At 39.3% G+C, this 19,174-nt stretch overlaps 1 protein-coding gene across 1 annotated transcript; it reads right to left on the bottom strand.

Annotated features, from left to right (window-relative positions):
• Window positions 1-1,324: 1,324 nt before the first annotated feature.
• Window positions 1,325-18,184, bottom strand: CYBRD1 (cytochrome b reductase 1). The gene is made up of 4 exons (XM_073305835.2): window positions 17,871-18,184; window positions 9,062-9,270; window positions 6,730-6,884; window positions 1,325-6,517 (listed from the first exon to the last, which is right to left on the bottom strand). The coding sequence occupies exons 1-4, from the start codon at window positions 18,055-18,057 to the stop codon at window positions 6,214-6,216; spliced, it is 855 nt and encodes a 284-aa protein (XP_073161936.2). The 5' UTR covers window positions 18,058-18,184; the 3' UTR covers window positions 1,325-6,213.
• Between the last annotated feature and the right edge of the window lie 990 nt (window positions 18,185-19,174).

The following is a 19,174-nucleotide window of genomic DNA, read 5'->3' as shown; positions in this document are numbered from 1 at the left end:
ATGCTGTATCAGCAGGAGTGAGGATGTTCACGCTAAAGTATCAAAGTATGGAATACATTGTAGGCAGACGTGTCCCTAGCTGTTTTGCTGGCCCGGACTGAAAATGTTTTCAGTGCTCCCACCCAATGAGTAGCCAAGCAACCCCTCTGCTGGCTCACTCCTAGACCCGAGCTGTGCAGACCTCCTCAGATGGTGAGAGATCACCCCGCCCACAAAACTGCTGCTCTTTTCACAGATACAGAGTAATGAGAGGATTTGTACCTGAGGCTTTGACTCCTTCTGCTATATTCACCTGTAGGCTCTGTTCACATCTAACTTACGCATTTCCACAACCTTAGGATGTTTTGATTCAGTCAGTAGGGCAGCAATACCACTGCTACCATAGGAGGAAGATCATGGAGACTTTGGGGATGGAGGCCTATTAGTTCACAGAACTACCATGTTTGAAATTTTCCTGCTTGCTCTGAAAACTGTGGGAATAAGCTGTCCCATGCCTATAGCAGAGGGAGGGTATCTTTGGGGTGGAGGAAACACCTTCCCCTGTTTCCATTATTCTCACTGGCACGTGGACAAGGTCTACACTGAGGCAGTTGAGCATGTGAGTGAGGTCCATGTTGAGACAGTTTAGCAGGCTACAGGGAAAACTGGCTCCTGCCAGGTGTGGAAAATGGATACTGAGCCAGGTGCATGGAATTGCTAAATGAAAGCTCATAACTCTCTCTGGAGAAATTTCTGCGGAGGAAACTCTTTTCTGCTATGCCTCTCCCAGGCAAGAAGATACCAAAAGATATTTTTTCACACCAGTCGACAGGATAATTTTGTTATACTCTGCAAGTTTAAGTCTGACCATACTTTCCTATTATTCATATAGGTGTGAATATGGGATAACATTTTTTGTAAAGCACTTACATGATTTATAAGACTAATTCCCCTAGATTTTCAGTGAGATTAAGGCTCCTAAGTATTTACGTGACTTTGAACAATGAGATTTAGGCAGTTGGTAAAAGATTACCCATAGTCATTTGTCTTAAAATTTCTCTGTAAAACTGCAAATAAAGACTTTTTTAGTTTAGGCCAAATTGAACTGGGTATCTGGTGGCCATTATTCTTGGGGTCAAGGTAACTCTGCCTAAATGCCAGGTGAAAGGTGGCAATGCTACAGAACGGCTGGCAAAGATCACTGTGCGGGGGGTCATAGTCTTATAGAATATAACAACTTTATGGCCATATTCTTTTCTCCAGTATGTCTGCACAACTTCCACAGAAATCATTAGGTAGTGAATATGCAAAATTTCTCCCTTATGATACTGTGATTATAATCAAATCTTTTAATGGTGTACCATGCATAGTATTCAGCATGAAACTTACAGGGAATATTTACATCTTCAGTTACTGAATTTGCTTAGCACTCTTCACTATAACAATATACTGTATACACTGTAATTAAAACCCAAATTTGAATTCGCACCGAATTCAAACGCTTGAGATTTAGTATCAGAATACACCTCTACACTAAGTAGTATTGCAAGCTTCAAAAATACTTTTTATTGACATACAAAAAAGAGTAAGGAAATATACATTGTAATAAAACATTTTTCTTTTCCTCTACAAATAAGCACTGCAAATGATCAAACATTCAGTTGCTTCAGTTCCTTATAAATAGGCTGAAATAGAGTAAAGAACTCTCATGAAATAGAAAATATTTTGGTAATGTTCTTTTACCATCTTACTAAAATCCCGGGTTGTAATTTGCATGTACATTGTTAATCCTTATTTACAATCTCATACGCAATCATCTTCATTATCTGTGGCAGAGAAATTTACATGTAATTATTGTACGTTCAGCTATTTGGTTTTATTCAACTCCATTTTAGCTTAAAAATCATTACCACCACTTTAAATATTCAAAATAGAAATTATTTTTAAATCTAATTTTCAATAATTTATGCTGTCTAGTGCTGGCATTCACTCTGAAGAGTGAATTTAGTTCTCAGTTTCCCTTTTTTTCAGTTGCATTCATGAGGAACAAAATGCTGTTATGTCTCAATGCCTAGTACTGCAGGGAAGCATTTAAATACATTAAAAGTTATCCTGTTTTCATTCAATTTAAAGGAAAATACTTGTTTATTTTAGGTTTTGTAGCCTTCCTCACCCCCTATTTTTATATAGTGTTACACAAGTCCAAAATTGGTGTCTAAGCTCTGTGACAATCTCCCTTTAAAAGTCTAATAGTTTAGAGGGACATTTTCAAACGCACAGTTAGGCATCCAGTTGAACGCTGGTAGAAGCTGTGGTCTTAACTCCCATTTTTGCCTTTGAAAATGACCTTCGGGTTCCACGTTTCTACAAGACTTGAACTTGTTTTTGCACATCACATTTTACTAGAGGTAATACAAGTTACATATTTATAACATTTTTCAAACAGAGCAAAAATATGTGCAGTTTATTTATCTGATGTAAGATTTAACAGGTCTCTGAATGCATATTTCTTGACAAATTGCTCTGAGAAATACCCTATTATACCCTATGATGAGAGGTAAGCTAACCTGCTCCACTTACAGTGTAATAATTTAAGTTAGGATGTGAGATTTCCATTGCTTTTTAGGAATTAATTGATTAAAAGGTGAACATTTTTTCTTCAGTCCTTAAAGCAGCTTTATTTTAAAGATATTTTTCCAGGACAGAACTAAAAGAAGCATTTTTGAATTGGGATAGAAATGTTATTTTATTATCAGTTTAGAATGAAAGATTTTATAATGTATTTCATAGGAAGGGGAAAAAAGTGATACTGCTCTTTTAAACAGTATCATTACAACTAATTTCAAGTTAATCTTAGACAGTATAGGTAGCAAATAGAAAATAAAAGGCATAGTCACTAGTATAACTCAAGGCACTGTTAACAGAATGCAGAACTTTTCACCTGTAAGTTTCTGGTTCCACCATAGCCCAAGTTAGAAGTGATTAAATAGTTACTGTGCTATGTCCCATGTGAAATTAGTCTATTCCAGGCCACTTCCTGGGCAGGTGTCCATATTGCACACAAAAGACCCACATTTCTTATGTCTTTATTATGTCAGATGTCACATATATTAGCAGTCTCAGCAGTGCATGAAGGATTAAATGGATATTAAAAATGTATTGCATATCTCCACAGGTGGCTGAGACACAAGAGTTGGCAAGTTTGTAGACATTTGAACTACTGCTTCCTGTGCTGTACCTGCTCTATAGATAAACACAGGAATCCAGCCTCCAGAGTTAAGATGGCACCTTTTATAAGCACTAAAGTATCTTTGTTGTTTTTTGTTTTGTTTTGTTAAGGGCCTTATTCCGGTATCGGGTGCTCACTGAGTCAAGCTTTCAAAAAACACTGTAGATTGATCCGATTATGAAAAAATCATAGGAAAAAACACAGTGCAATTTAGCACATTGTGTAAATTACGGTGATCCTTCCTTTCTCATGTGTAACTTGTACAGCCATAATAGGATGCAGTAAATTCAAGGACATATAAATTGGTCAGAGTGAACTTTGACAAGTACTAATTTTCCTCACTTTTCCTCTTATCTTAACAAACATTACCATGAATGCAGAGTGCCTTCTTGATTTTAGACTCAGACTATAGAGGGATTCTTAGTGAATCTAGATTGTTTTGGGAAATATAGACACACCTAGTGTACACTTTAAAAAGATGGAAGCAGCAGCCCTCTCTTTTTACTAAGGGTTTGTCTACACTACTGCGGGGGGGGGGGGGGTTGATCTAAGATATGCAACTTCAGCTACGTGAATAGCGTAGCTGAAGTTGACGTATTTAGATCTACTTACCACAGTGTCTCCACTGTGGTAATTCAACAGCTGACACTCTCCTGTCAACTCCGCTTCCACTTCTCATTCTGGTGGAGTACCGGAGTCGACAGGAAAGCACTCAGCGGTCGATTTATCGCGTCTATACCCTATCCGGTGGGTAGTGTAGACAAGCCCAAAGAGTGGGACTGGAGGTCTGATCAGGCAATGGAAAGAAAGTATTTTCCCGTCTCATATCTGAGTTCTACATTAAAATGTGTAGAAGTTTCTGATCTCCTAAGGCCATATGTTTTCTAACAGGAAATGGCAGATGTCAATAATATGATTTTTTTTTAAACAATGTGTGTAGAAATCTTTTTCTAAGCAATTATATTAAGATCAAGCACACATTAAGACTTTAAGCTCTGTCAGACATATATGTAAGTGATACAGAAACCTAGGATATAAACCTTGTTTACCAAAACAGAACTGTAGAGAAATTTTTCTAAGAATTAATATACTAGCTTTTCTTGTATTGTCAAATGATTCAATGTTATTATAGACCCAAGCTCATGACACAAGGTGCTTTATTATCTCAAAGGAGACCTAAAATAACAATAAGCAATCAAAACTATGTACATCAATGCATCACTTTGAGCTAGAAAGTTTAAAATATTTGTGGGATCCTAATGTGCCTAAATATATGTGAGAAGCTGAAAAATAAATCAAAATGAAAATAGTCTTCAGAAGAAATGGAAAGTGGTATAGTGTCCACAGGTCTAGTCTAGAGCTCTTTGCAACATGAATAGTGGTAAACATGAAGTAGTTATGCCACTTGTCAATACGATTTTAGGTCTAGACACTAGGATTCCAAAAGTAAATTTGGCAACCCTTACAAGCAGATTGCAAGAGAAAAGCTAATCATTTTGGACATTTAAAATCACATAAAGCCATCCACTATAATTATTTTTCTATGAGAGTAGTTTTCCATTCTTCTAAAATTATGCAAGTGAGTAAAAGTAATGTTTATTTTTATATCTGAGAGAGATTTTAGATAAAAGTAATGCATTAATACTGATTGTCAGAAGAAGCTATAGAAGTGCAAAGCACTTTTACAAACGTTAAATTGCCTAAGGTAAGCATTACATAAATCTTCAATTTACAAATGAAGAAAGTAAGACAGAGGTTATATAATTTGCCTAAGATTGGAGTGAGCCAGTGGCAGAGGTGGGAACAGAATCCATGTGTATGTCTACACTGTAATTAAAAACCTGCCACTAGCCCATGCCAGCTGTCTACACTGCAATTAAACAGCCTTAGCCCAAGCCCCAGTCATCTGGCACAGACTAGCCACTGGATTCTAACTGAAGTGTAGACATAGCCCATATGTCCTGATTTCTACTCCAGTGCTTAAACCATTAGACACTGCTTTCCTCATCTTACTCTTCCAGATTAAAACAAAAAGAAAAAAGGCTTCAAAATATTAGCTTATAAGATATAACCACAAAGGACCATACTGTACTGGTTCCAGAGGCCAAAGGAAAGGGATGGATTCGATGACCCAATACGTAGTTTTTGTAATTCTATTAATGAAGTGAATGCAAAAACTGCATACATTTCAAGACAGGTCAAACGCTTCCCTTAGATGTCTACTTGTAGCTCCCATGGATTTCAGTAGCAATCACGTATATCCAAGGGTGAGTGCTGGCTATAAATCTGTACATTTACTAGAGCTGGTTTAAAACCAATTCAAAATGTTGATGAACACTCATTAAAAAAATAAATGGAAAAAGCTGGTCAAAAACAACATGACATTTTAGTGAAAATTTCAACAAAAATTCTTTCCTAATTTCAAAACTTTTGGCCAAAAACGTTTACAATATGATTCTGAAAAATGCTTGAGAATCAGGCCCTTAAGAAAGTGGAACAATATTATAAAACAGCATAGGCATGTGCTATTGGATAAATTCTGCACTCTGCTGTGCATATACAACTCTCATTTATGCCCATTCACAGCATAACTCGGGGCAGCATTTTGTCCCAGTCATAATAACTGGTTAAAGAAACTAGTGAACTGCATTGAAACAACCGACAAAATTAAGATGTGATGTAGAAATTTTCCCATTAGATGCTTTTTAAAACTCCGTCCTTATTCCAAACATACTACGTTTTTCTTAAAAGGCACAAATCTCAACATGATTTTTCATCCCAGTCCCCAATTCTTTTAGACAGAGATAGAATAAGGAATGTCATGACAAATGTGGGTCTTACTGAATTTTAGAGACCTTTTCAGCTCATACTAGTTGGACAGAAAAATTGAACTGCATTAAGCAAGCCTGATAGAAATTCCCTGTTTAAATACCAAATGTAATCAATAGCTGGATAGGAATAGCTTTTTTTATAATGTAAGACTACAGCAATTCTGTGTACTCCCTTTACATGGTAGACCTTTGCCCTACCTCATCAAGTTTGAGGTTTCGTTTTCTGGCTGCTGCTTCACTATTGAACTCCACATCAGATTTATCTGTATTGCTGCAGTCTGTCATAGTGGATTCCTCTTCTGTACCTTCAGGTGTCCCTCCACTTGGTTGCTGAATTTTAGAATTCTGTTCTGGTGGGCGCTTCCAGTGGGGTCTTGTTGCCATCCACAAAATAAGAGCACCAAAGATTAGAATCAGAAGACCAAGAGTGTTGACAAAAATCGCCTCTGGTGGAGATGTGCTATATGCAGGATTTTTCCTTTGCAGGAAAAAATAAATAAAAAGAACTGTTTTAAGGACAATCATCTTAAAGTTGCCTAAAAAAAAAAAAGACTACTATTCATGTTGTTAAAAATAAACACTGGATCAATACTAGAATACATTGGTGTATGCAAACTTGACGATAGTTTTCATCGTTGAATTTAATGAGCAAACAAGTGGAAGGGTGAAATTATGAAATATAGTACTTACAGAGCAAAAATAAGTTTCTCTGTGAATCCCATGAGAGCTGTTGCAATCACTGTTGCAAAGATGAGAAGGCCAGAATAAATATGTATTGGCATGAGAGATACTCGAAGAGAAACTGGAGCAAAGGGCAGCAGAAAGACAGCAAAACCTAAGACAAGCTAAACACAGAAAACAGATTCAGCATTAAAACTGTGAAAGAAATCTGCACTTTTAAATGACAATTGAAACCACCCTAAAAGGTTCATTTTTAAAGTGTCTGAGATCCAAACCTAATTGGACTAGGAATATATTTTTAAGTATGTTGCCCTATAGTGTTAAACGCAAAGACAATATTGTGCTAGTTCCTAAGACACAGTCCATGAAATGGATTATAAATAAACCAATCTTCTACCACTGTCCAAACTAAGTGGAAATGGTAAAAAGTAACCACACTGCATAGTGAAAAACACCATTTTAAGTTACATAAGAATGGCCATACTGGGTCAGACCAAAGATCCATCTAGCCAAGGATCCTGTCTTCCAACAGTAAAGCTTTCATTTTCAATAAACTATGGCAGAATAATACTGTATGGAGTGAAAATTATTTTTATTTTAACAGTATCCTCTTTCATTTTGATTTCTCCCCCTTCCCACAAATCAACTAGTCTGACCTGTATAAGACAGGCCAAAGAATTTCACCTGGATACCCATGTATTGAGCCAAGTAACTTAAGTCTGACTAAAACATATCTTCCAAAAAGGCATCAAGTCTTGATTTGAAGACATCAAGAGATGGCAAATCCACGATTTCACTCTGTAGTTTGTTCCAGTGGTTAATCCCACTCACTGTTAAAAATGTGCAACTTATTTCTAATTTAAATTTGTCCTGCTTTATTTTCCAGCCATTGGCTCTTGTTATGCCTTTCTCTGCTAAAGAGCCCTATATTTTCTCCCTGTGAAGAAGTCACCTCTCAGTTTTCTTTCTGATAAACTAAACATGTTGAGCTCTTCAATCTCTCATGTTAAGGCATTTTTTCTAGCCCTCAAATATTTTTTATGGCTTTTCTCTGCACCTTCTCCAGTTTCTCAACATCCTTTTTAAAATGCAGTCACCAGAACTGGATGCAGTATTCCAGTATCATTCTTATGAATGGTGTATACAAAGGTAAAATCACCTTCCTACTCACTGTTCCCATTTATATATCTAAGGATCGCATTAGCCTTTTTTACGCCCGCATTGGGAGGTCATGTTGAGTTACTTGTCCATTAAGACCCCTAAGTCCTTTTCAGAGTCCCTGTTTTCCAGGATAGAGCCCCCATTCTATAGGGATGGCCTGCATTCTTTTCTATTCCTAGATAGATTACCTTTCACTTCACTGTATTCAAATAAATTTTGTCCAAATAGAGCAGGTTACAGTACCATATCCATAGGAACAGAGTATCTTCTAGCTACAGTACTGTATATGAGCATTGTCTCAGGAATTCTACTGAAATATAATTATTCAGACTATTAATTTGTAAAAACTTGTCATATTAAAACTTTTTTCTTTAGGCATTACTGCTTTGCTATAGAAATGTTGAATGGTGGGCAATGGTGGAATGTCTAATAATGAGAGTAATATTTTTTATATTTCAATAGGCCTCTCATAAACCAGTAATTGTTGCTCTTTTAGTCAACAATAGACCGTATGCTGAACAGCGATGCAAAATGCTCCCCCTTTGCAGTGTCAGAACACGACTCCCTGCTCTTGCCAGCCTGGAGAATGAGGGACAAAGCTCAGGAGTGGGCATTTTCTGTGTTTCCTCGTGACCATTGGGTAACCAAGCCCTCTTTTAATTGTACAGGCTTCAGCTCAAAATGCAGAATCACTAAACTGAAGGTAGAGAAAATGACTCATATTAAACTTATAGAGTATGTCAACACAACAAGCAAGGGATGTGATTCCCAGGTCGTGTACACATACTTGTGCTAGCTCTTATCTGAGCTAATGCACTAAAAATAGTAGTGCAGCAATGATAGCACAGGCTAGCTTCCCTGAGTACAAACCCACTTGAACCCTTTGAGTACATACTCGGGACAACTGGCCCCCACGACTGCCGCCGTTGCCCATGCTACTGTGGTGATACTACTATTTTTACATCAAAGTAAAATAAACAAAATACATTTAGTGATACAGTATCCTTGACGTTTTTTAATCGTTTGTGTGTTTATTTGCACATTTGCAATATTCAGTAAATCAAAATAGGTCTCCTCGTAGTTAATGTAAATGATTGAGGTTCTACTGTACTTTAATTAATTATAGGACACATTCTTCAGCTTTATATCTTATTTATAAATACAGTAGTTAAAATCTGACCTGCAGAGTATAAAATATAACAGCAGCCAGTCCAATCCAGCTGTGCAGACTGTACATGTTGGGAATGTTCTTGGCATTGTGGAAATCAAAAACAGCTACCAGAGAAACAATCGCAAGAATCATTGCTATGGTATTTAACCCAGCATGGATGAATTTAATCAGGAGTTTGCTGCATTTCCAGGTCCATGGCAATCTGTACACAATAATGGCTGAGGAGGGAATAAAAGCAAGATTTAATAGTAAATCTCTTTTCTATAAGGATTTTGATAATCATGCATAATTCAAATAATTCCAGTGTGAACTACAGAACAGGAAAAACTTCAGAGGAGTCAGATTTTTTTCCTCCCACTTCACAGTGTTACATGTAATCTCATTAGTTCCCAACACACAATTCAGGCCAAAGTATAACCTCTAGGGAGAAACTTTCTTCTAACTTTTTCGTAGAAGTTTTGTCTCAGCAGGTTAAAAACTAACAGCAAACAAATGTTAGGCCCCACTCCTGAAGCCTGATCTGTGTGGGATCCTACAGGGCACATGGGTCCTCTTTTGCAGATAAGATTGCAGGATTGTGGCCTAATTCATTTATCCATGGGATAAATTTCCATAAATTTCCATCATCTACTGGAAAAATTTATTCAGATGCCTTTACTCATTTTAAATAGCGCTTTACTCCTCAAGTAGCTCCATTGCCCCAATGAGACTATATATGGAGTAAGATGCTACTCAGTGAGAGTGAGGGAATCAAAATCTGGCCCTTAAAACCAAAGGGGTTAGGCAAAAACTTAATCTTGTATCAGTATAGTTTTTAGTATATGCATATTGCAAAAGAATGTTAGCAAATTGTATATTTTGTCTAAGTCTGAAAGTATTACTCTCCTGTCAGGTACTGACTTTTTAGATACCACATGCCCCTTCCTGAGAAAATATGTGGAATGAATTGCTGTGCAATTGTTATTACTAATTCAGAATCCACTAAATGTACACAAGTCATGTCTTTTTTGGCACTGACCCCTTTTACACAGCTGTCAGTCCTTAAACTATATTATTTACAGAAAGGAGAGGCTTCATCTGACTCTGGATTGCCAATGAAATAGCATTATCTTAACTGCTCACCAATAAGAAAAAAACAGATTATGAGCACGGGTCCCTCCCTTCCAAGGAAATATCAATGAAGGGAGGAAAAGCAACTGAATGAAGAGAGGCAGAAATTTACCACTTTAATGTAAAAAAAATCCAAAAATCATTTAATGGTTGGAGGGGACAGTCCCTTCACAATAAACAAAGCAACGGTTTCTTAACAATGAGCTAATTGCTAAAATCCTCATTTAATTTTTCTGGCTGCAGACTGGCATTCAGATGTGTTAGGATCAAGCTGAGTGTATATATAGTTAACTATGCTGAAAACAAAAGAATGAGAGTATTCCTAGCTATATGAAATGTTCCTGCTCTGTGGGAGCATGAATGTACTCTTATGTACACTGGGGAGAGGGGGGAGTGTATTTCTTGACTTTTCCCCAGTAATATAAGGATAAAATCACTACTTAGCAAAATAAACAGCACTCATGCTTTCAGTTCACTGCTGTGCTATAATCTTAGCATTATTAATGAAATCATATATGATAGGAATCCTGAAAGGAAATATGTGTTGTGTGTGTTTGGATGAACAATAATGAATGGCAAATTGCTTTTAAGGCCCTATTTATGCATTTGAATTTTTATTTGGGTACAATGCATGCCAGAAATTACAGAATTTCACTACACAATTCACAAAGAGAACTCTGTTCACCAGTGGAATGTCCTTGAATATGAACAGCTCTCAGATCAATGTAAATTTCTACATCCTATGGGAAGCATAACGTAGGAATGAAAAAATGCTCTTAATATAACTGTGCATACAGCATTTAGGTATTTTATGGGGTTTTGTTCAAGAATGGGATACAAGTAAAGCATGCACTATTCAAACTCAGAAAAGATGGCAGCCTCATTTTCAAGACAGCTTGACAGGAGTCAAACCACATGACATAGCAAAGATTGCTATAGTTCAGCATGTCAGTCTCATGATTACTATCTAACAAGAAGGAAAATGCCTTGCCTTGTCCTACTATGAATGAAGCGAAGTAGCATAATCGTAAACAACTTCTTGAAGATTTTCATGTAATTATTCCCAAAGTTTTCTGAAAATAATGTGGGCATAATTCTGCCCTCTGATACACAAATGTGACTTCTATTATTAATGGGTATCTAGGGCAGAATTTGGTCCTTTATATTTTACAAACTAATAATAATATTTTAAAAAATGAGAAATTTACATTTTCTATTACATATGAAATTTTTTATTTCAAATTAAAAATGACTAAGAGTTACAAAGTTAAAAGCCAATGCCAGAATATTACTCCTTAACTCTGAAAAGTTATTGGCTAATTTAAGGATAGTTGGATTTTATTTAGGATAGGAGACTATTAAAGGTGTTGTTACCTATAAACACAATATTTATTCACATACTCAGAGCACAGGAGCTTTGAGGCGTCCCCATGAACTAAATGATAAACAGCTGTAAGAGTTTACATTTCTTCATTTCTTATGGTCTTTAACTCACAGCTGTAGAGCTGAGTGATTACTTGATTTTTTTGGTTTGAGGGCCAAACCAGGAAAAAATTGGTTAGTTTCAAACTAAAATGGATTTTTTTCGGTTTCTTGACAAAATGATAAATCAAACCAAACCAAAAAAAAATGGTTTCAGATAAAAAACTCCCAAAACAATGAAAAAAACCAACTGTTTTGACTTTTTCAGAAAAAAAAATCCATTTTAGTTTGGCTGAAACTAGACACCAAATTTGATCTTAATTCACAAATAGTTTTGATGCCCTAAAAAATGCATTTTGGGGTTATATTTTCTATTCACTAAAAGAATTTTGCCCAGGTCTACTCATGTAGTAGTTGTTTACTGGAACTAGGTGATCATAGCTCATAACTTAAAGCATGCAGCTTCTCTCTGGCAGCAACAGTGGGTCAAGGCTGGCATCACTGATGACCCAGATGTTTCAAGTGGCAGCAGGTGTTGCTCTGGCCTCAAGAGACAGCACTTTATTTCCACATAGTCTTAAATTTTACAGGGTAGGTTTCCCTTTACTCCGTATCAAAGACCACCTTTGTAGCTTCAGGGCCAATTAAGTGTATCCAGATATTCTGGATAAAGTAATTGTAATTCTAGTGGGCAGTTTTTAAGCCGTACTTCATCATATGGAAAATCCTATCTGAATGTCCCTGGTTGTACAAGATCAGATGTTCCAGAAATGTGTAGGCTCAGGAGGAAACTATTTTGGTCCATGCTGGGAAAGACTGGTGCATCCTCTGCTTTGAGTTCTAGCATGAGGTACACACTCAATAAGAATTATCTCTTGATAAAAATAATTAATAGCTTTATCAACAATCCCACATCCATCACATCCCCTCATTCTCAGCACTTCTTAAAATATTGTGGAATGTACCTCAGTTCTCTGTTGGTAAATTATTTCATAACTTTCCTACTAAATGCTAACCTAAGCATAAGATGCTTTTTCAATTAATAAAAATAATTTTGTTTACCATTAAACAGTTAAAGTTTATAGAGGCCCAACTTAAGATAGGACTTATAATACTTCACACAGATGACACTCTAAATAATCTGGGAAGATTTATTCCATCATCCCCACTGATGAACACTGGCTTGCATACCTTTCTAGATCTTCCTGAGATTCCTTCATAAATAAAAAAGTTACATTTAAAATTGTTCAGAAACTTGTTTGGCACAAATGGATTGAGGAAGATGTAATGCATTTTCTATCATCTTTTTAGGAAACTTTCAGAATTGAATTATAAGGGCAAAAATTCCACTGGCTTTTGGATAAATTGTGGGAATGGATATTTATGTGTCCAAGAGTTTAGCAACTATTCAGACATGCTAAGGTTCCTTGGTCACCCGTTTTGGCATAATCCTAATTTACTGTACTATTTCTTCTTGTAAAGGCAATTTAGGGAAGAAGTTTGGGTTCAACTATAGTTGCTTATTTGTGTCTCTTTTTGGGAATGCCTTAGGAGTTGTTCAGGCTGTGTTTGAGGCCCAGTTGTTATGGCCTCCATAACTGTACTTGAACTGATAATTATTTGCTTCCATTATCCATTTTACAGTGACAAATGGGAATTTTGCAGGTGCAACACAGATGTATTCAAAGTTTTGTGAAACTAAGGAATTCCAGTGAAAATGTTGGTCTTAAAACTCAGGTGATTAAGGGCTCACCATCCCTTCCACTCCCATGCGTGGAGGAACCTAAATTATTTTCTGTTTATGTTCATATACTGGCACCATGCCCATCACTGTGGTAACTAGGGGGCAGTTGGAGGTGGACATAAAAAAGCGAGGGGAATACAGCTTTGAGGCATTCTCCAATCCTACGCAATCCTCCATTCAGCCCATTTACCAAATAAAGATATTGAAACAGTGACAAGTATTTCTAAAAACTGCTGTGAAATTATCTTATTAGTTAAGAAAATTAATAATTTCATTAACATTTAATTTAGCTACATTAAATATGTGTGCTAATCTCGGAACCTGCTCATCCTCGTACACACTGTTGTGTCAAACTCATCTTGGAGGTAGAGCTGGTGACATGCAATAAAGATTTTTTTACCTCTGTGTAGGGGCCCATGCACCTTTTTCTTTCACAGCTCATTTACTATGTCTGATCTCCAGTTGTGCTTATTCTTGCATCACTTACAAAGAACAGCAATACAACCAGCTTTCTCCCTTTCTCCTGGGCTGAATTTAGATTGTCTCGGTCATTTTACAAGTTTACTTCTCAACCACTGTCCACGCTTCTTTTTCATACCTCACACTTCTGCTTTTCCATAACTTTCCACCCTTAAATAACCACATGTGCTCATTCTATTCTCAGTTTGGATGATCTGGTTACCCGTTCATATCCCACAGTTAAGTTTAATTTGAGATTCCATTCTAATACAATATTAATTACTTTGCAATTGTACTTCTTTTCACAGTCTGTGTACAAAGGGGTGCCCTATTTTAAGGCCTGATCCAATTCCAAATCCCTTTTAAGTCAATGGCAGTCTTTCGATGGACTTCAGTGAATTTTAGATCTGGTCTATAACCTTGTTGTTTATGTTCTTAATCTTGTATTAATCCCAATTTTCTTGCACAATCTTGTTTTCATTCTCCACATTTGCTTTTCCTGTTATTTGACAATATTAACTGTACTCAGAGTTTAATATCATAGATAATTCTTTTACCAATGACTTCTTTTTACACTTATTTCTTTTGAGCTGTGAGGACCTTTTATTTACTTTTTAAAAATCCCCTGTGCAAATATTGCTTTAAACAAAACCTTTGGTCACAGCAGAAGGGCAAACCAAATCTCGGGGTGGTTGTGATGGTGGTGGGGAAAAGGTCTATAGAGAGAAACTTGTTTACTTTCTGCACAAATAAATTCCCCTGCTTGTAAATAAAAGTTGTTCGTGTGATGCAGACTGATTAAGAGCCTTGTAACAGAGTCCTTGGTGGTTCCTTCCTCAGGGGGTGGGGGAACCTGACCAAGCCCACTTATCTACACCAGGTGGTCACAACACCAGCCCCACTTCCTTACTATTGGCAGGTGGTGGTCTGCCCTTTGTGGGCTGCCTTAAGTCTCTCTGGTTGGGAGATCAAAATAGAAGTCACAAAACCCCATGCCTTTACGGATACTTTCTCCATGAGGTCCCAGAAAAAGGGACTGGGGAAAGGAGCTAGTGAATCTACAGTGCTGTCAACAATCCAGTCACAAGGTAATGGGTTTGTGGAAATAGCTCTAGCTAGGACTCCGTGGCAGACTCAACCTGTCTGTCTTGCCCTCGGAGTCTGCTGTATGCTACTTAGTGGTGAAGGTCTCCAACCTAGGAGTTCACTCTGCAGTATCAGGAGTCACTCCTACAGCCTGGTGCCTAGAGCAGTGGTTCTCAACCACAGGTACACGTACCCTCGGGGGTACACAGAGGTCTTCCAGAGGGTACATCAGCTCATCTAGACATTTGCTTAGTTTTACAACAGGCTACAGAAAAAGCACTAGCAAAGTCGGTACAAACTAAAATTTCATACAATGACTTGTTTATACTGCTCTAAATACTATACACTGAAATGTCAGTACAATATTTATATTACAGTTGACTTATTTTATAATTATATGGTAAAAATGAGAAAGAACAATTTTTCAGCAATTGTGTGCTGTGACACTTCTGTACTTTTATGTCTGATTTTCTAAGCAAGTAGTTTTTATGTGAGGTGAAACCTGGCGGTACACAAGACAAATCAGACTCCTGAAAGGGGTGCAGTAGTCTGGAAAAGTTGAGAGCCACTGGCCTAGGGCAATCCTGCTCTTACACACACACACACACACACACACACACACACACACACACACACACACACACACACACACACACACACACACACACACACACACACACACACACACACACACACACACACCCCGCCTCCCTTGACTGCAGTTTCCACCCTTTCAGCCTTCCTCCCTCTTCTGTATAATTGAGAGGGCCAGAAGGGTGGGGCTAGTCCTATCACAAGGGCCTCTCTGGCCTCTTCCTTGCCCATGAGGCTCTATTCACCCTGTCACAGGCCTGATCCATCTCCTACTGAAGTCAATAGGAGTTTTACCATTAGAAGTGTAATCAGACCCTACAACTGCACTTCATGTGATCTACTGAACCTATTAGAAACGGACAAAAAATAAATATTTTTTCTTTAAGCTACCAAACTGGGACTACTTCCCCACTGAAGGAATGAGTTTTGGATTTTATTTTTAAAATCACAACTCCCTGTCCAAACCAAAACTAAAAGGCCACCCACACCCTTATGTTTTGATTTTAAATCTGAGGCTATGTCTACACTGAAAAGTTACATCAGGCTAGCTGTGTCAGTCAGGGCTAACAACCTGCAGTGTAGAGTGCTTCCATCAATGTAGACAACGTTGTTTGGGTAGGTGGTGTTGCCACTCTGAAAGAAAAACTTCTTTCATCCGCGTACGCTGTGTCTGCACTAGGGGGCATAGCTGACATCGACAGCCCCATCGTGTAGATGCAGCCTGACTTTTCTGCTGCAGGAATGTGCATGCAGCAGTTTCCTATGAAATAGTGTGATGTTTTGGACTAGTGAGCTTACTGGATGAATCTGAATCATCATTCAGCAGTGAACCAAACAAAAACTTTGGTATTTAAAGTGGTCAAAAATAACCTTCTAAATTAACCACTACTGTATAAAGTGAAAAAAAAAGACACTAATTTACATTTATATTGAATTTTTTTGCAAACAGAAGGGCTAGAAATGATTCCCTGCCCTCCCGCAAAAAAGTTTAAATGCTGAACAAAAAGAAAAAAGTGGTAAAATAATCTGGTATTTTACTTTTTTTCTGCACTGCACCTGGACATTTGTTAATATAGGACTTGATTCTGCTCCTGTGGAAGCCGACACAAATTTTACCAGATTGCAGTGGGAGTAGATTCTTGGAACCCTTTCTGTTATTCTTCTATGTCCATTTCCTCTATTATTCTATCCATTTTATTTTCACCCAACACTTCAGTATTTTCTGATGCAGTCTAATGCCTTCATTTTTGCACTCTGTAATCTCAATTTGGACCAAATCATAGACATAATAGATTAATGTCACTGTTATTCCACTCACCCATAGCTTTCCTACCACTTTCTCTATTGTTTAAAGCCTAATAAGAGAATTGCAAGTTTTTCTCTTCTCCCCCATATTACATAAAGGTACAATTGTGCACCACAGTATGTCTTCATTCGTTGTTTCTGGTGAGCTCGCAAACATTCTAAGTAATAAAAGTTAAGTCACAGTCCAAAATGGAGAGTAACGATTAGCCCATTCTGAGCACCCTCTGCATTTAGAACAAAGGTGCCAGGGACTAATGGTGTGTTATGGAAGGGAAAGGAGAAATAGTTAATATTATCGGGGTAGTTGTTTAACAGGAAGCGCTTGAAAGTCATTGAAAGTTTGAAGACTAAGCAACCAAAAACAGTTATTGAAAACAGCTCCCTCCCCGCCCTGGCCACTTCACAATAGTTAGGTTGCAGCGTTAAAAATACATAAAACAAGAAGTGGAAGCCCGATGGGGTGACTTGCACTGAAGCCACAGTGACTAATTGCTTTTTAAATGGCATATAGGATGCTGCCGTTGGCTCTGGCTAAGGCAAAACTTCCCTGGGCATGGTGTCAGTGGTGCAGACCCTCCCTTCTCTTTCCTGATTTGCTTGTTCCCGGGCGAAGCAGCGACCCAGACACGGCAAGAGGAAGAGGAGCAGAGTAACGCCTCAGCCCTGACATTTAGTTCCACAACTTGCAGGAAGGCTGCACCCTGCCTGCCTGCCTGCCAGCGCGCCGCCGCGTTACTCAAAGCGCACAGAAATGCCAGGCCAGGGTAGATCAGCGGCCCCAGCGCAAAAGCCACCCAGCCGCCTGGGCGAGTCACGAAAGCCGCGTTGTCCCTTCCCCGGGCGGGCGGGGCGCTCACGAGCGAGAACGCGAGTCTCCGGGCGGCTCGTGTCAACAATAACAAGAGCCGCACGAGGCTGTGCGCTGGCCTGTCCCGGCAGGTCCGTCCAGTCCCTCCAGCCCCATGCCCCGCTCCTCGCCCCGCAGCCCCACGCGCGCCCGGGCCCCCCTCCTCCCAGCCCCCCCCAGGCTTCCTCGCCCCCGGCCCGGGTCCCCCGGCGCCCTCCCCGCGCCCTCTGGTGCAGGCGCCGCGCACGCACCGATCCCCTGGATGAAGACGAAGCCGGTGATGATGAGGACCGGGTGCCAGTTGAACTCCGCCGAGCCCCCGTCCCAGCTGAGCCCCTCCCGGTAATGAAAGACCCAGATGAGGGCGAAGAGCACGGAGAGGAAGCCAAGCAGCAGCGCCGAGACCAGCAGCACGAGGAAGAGCCTGTAGCCCTCCATCTTCCGAGCCCCGCACGCACGCCCCAGCCAGGGGGGCAGGCGCGAGCGCTAATCCCCTTCCGTCGGGCCGCGCAGCCGGGCCGGGGCGCCAGGGGGAGAGGAAGTGGGAAGGGGGCAGAGTCGCTGGCAGTGCAGAGGGAGGCACCCACGCGTACCCTCCCCGAGAGAGAGGCACACACCCCTTCCCTCCCCCCACTGGATGTGTGGCTCAGCACTTCAGCAAGTCACTAGCGTGGCAAGGCAAACACGTCTTGTCCAAGAGGTGCTCCGCCGGTGACTGCCAGACGCAGTTACCGTTTGCCCCACCGCGGGGGTTAGCATTGTGTTTGGGGAAAGGGTTATTAGCCCTCTTTCATTTGGGTCCCTTTCTGGGCTGGTAGGTTGCCATCACTGCCTCCCTCCTTCCCTCAGCTTTCCTGCCTTGCTTGTTGATGAAAAGTCTCATCGCGTTTAAGATTTTGAGGAAATACTTTTCTCTCAGTTCCTCACATTTTGGACAGTGGTGAACAAAGTGTTTTTCTATCTGAGGCTCTCCTCTTTCAGATAGATTGCACTGTCCTCCTCTGGATTTTGGTGCTTTCTTTCTGGTTCATAGCCACTGATTTTGTATTTGGCAAGAATCAGCCTTATATATATATATAAATCAGTGTTATACATTTCGCTGTAGTGAGGTGGTCTGCTGGGGTGGCAGATGAATATATTGAGGCAGACTACAAGGATTCAGAGACAGACTACAAAGACAAAGGTAGGCAGCCAAAATCACAAAATAGACTCAGAATGTTACACAGAAAAACTGACAGACATACACAAAAACACAGTACAGAAATATACTTAGGTATGTCTACATTATGAAATTAGGTCGATTTTATAGAAGTCAATTTTTAGAAATTGATTTTATACAGTCGATTGCGTGTGTCCCCACTAAGCGCATTAAGTCGGCGGAGTGCGTCCTCACTACCGTGGCTAGCATTGACTTACGGAGCGGTACACTGTGGGTAACTATCCTGCAGTTCCCGCAGTCTCTGCTGCCCACTGGAATTCAGGGTTACGCTCCCAATGCCTGACAGGGCAGATATTGTCGCCGGTGGTTTTGGGTACATGTCGTCAGTCACCCCTC

The sequence above is a fragment of the Lepidochelys kempii genome, chromosome 11, assembly GCF_965140285.1.
Source record: "Lepidochelys kempii isolate rLepKem1 chromosome 11, rLepKem1.hap1, whole genome shotgun sequence".
NCBI lineage: Eukaryota > Metazoa > Chordata > Testudines > Cheloniidae > Lepidochelys > Lepidochelys kempii.
This window is presented reverse-complemented; position numbering and strand designations above follow the sequence as displayed.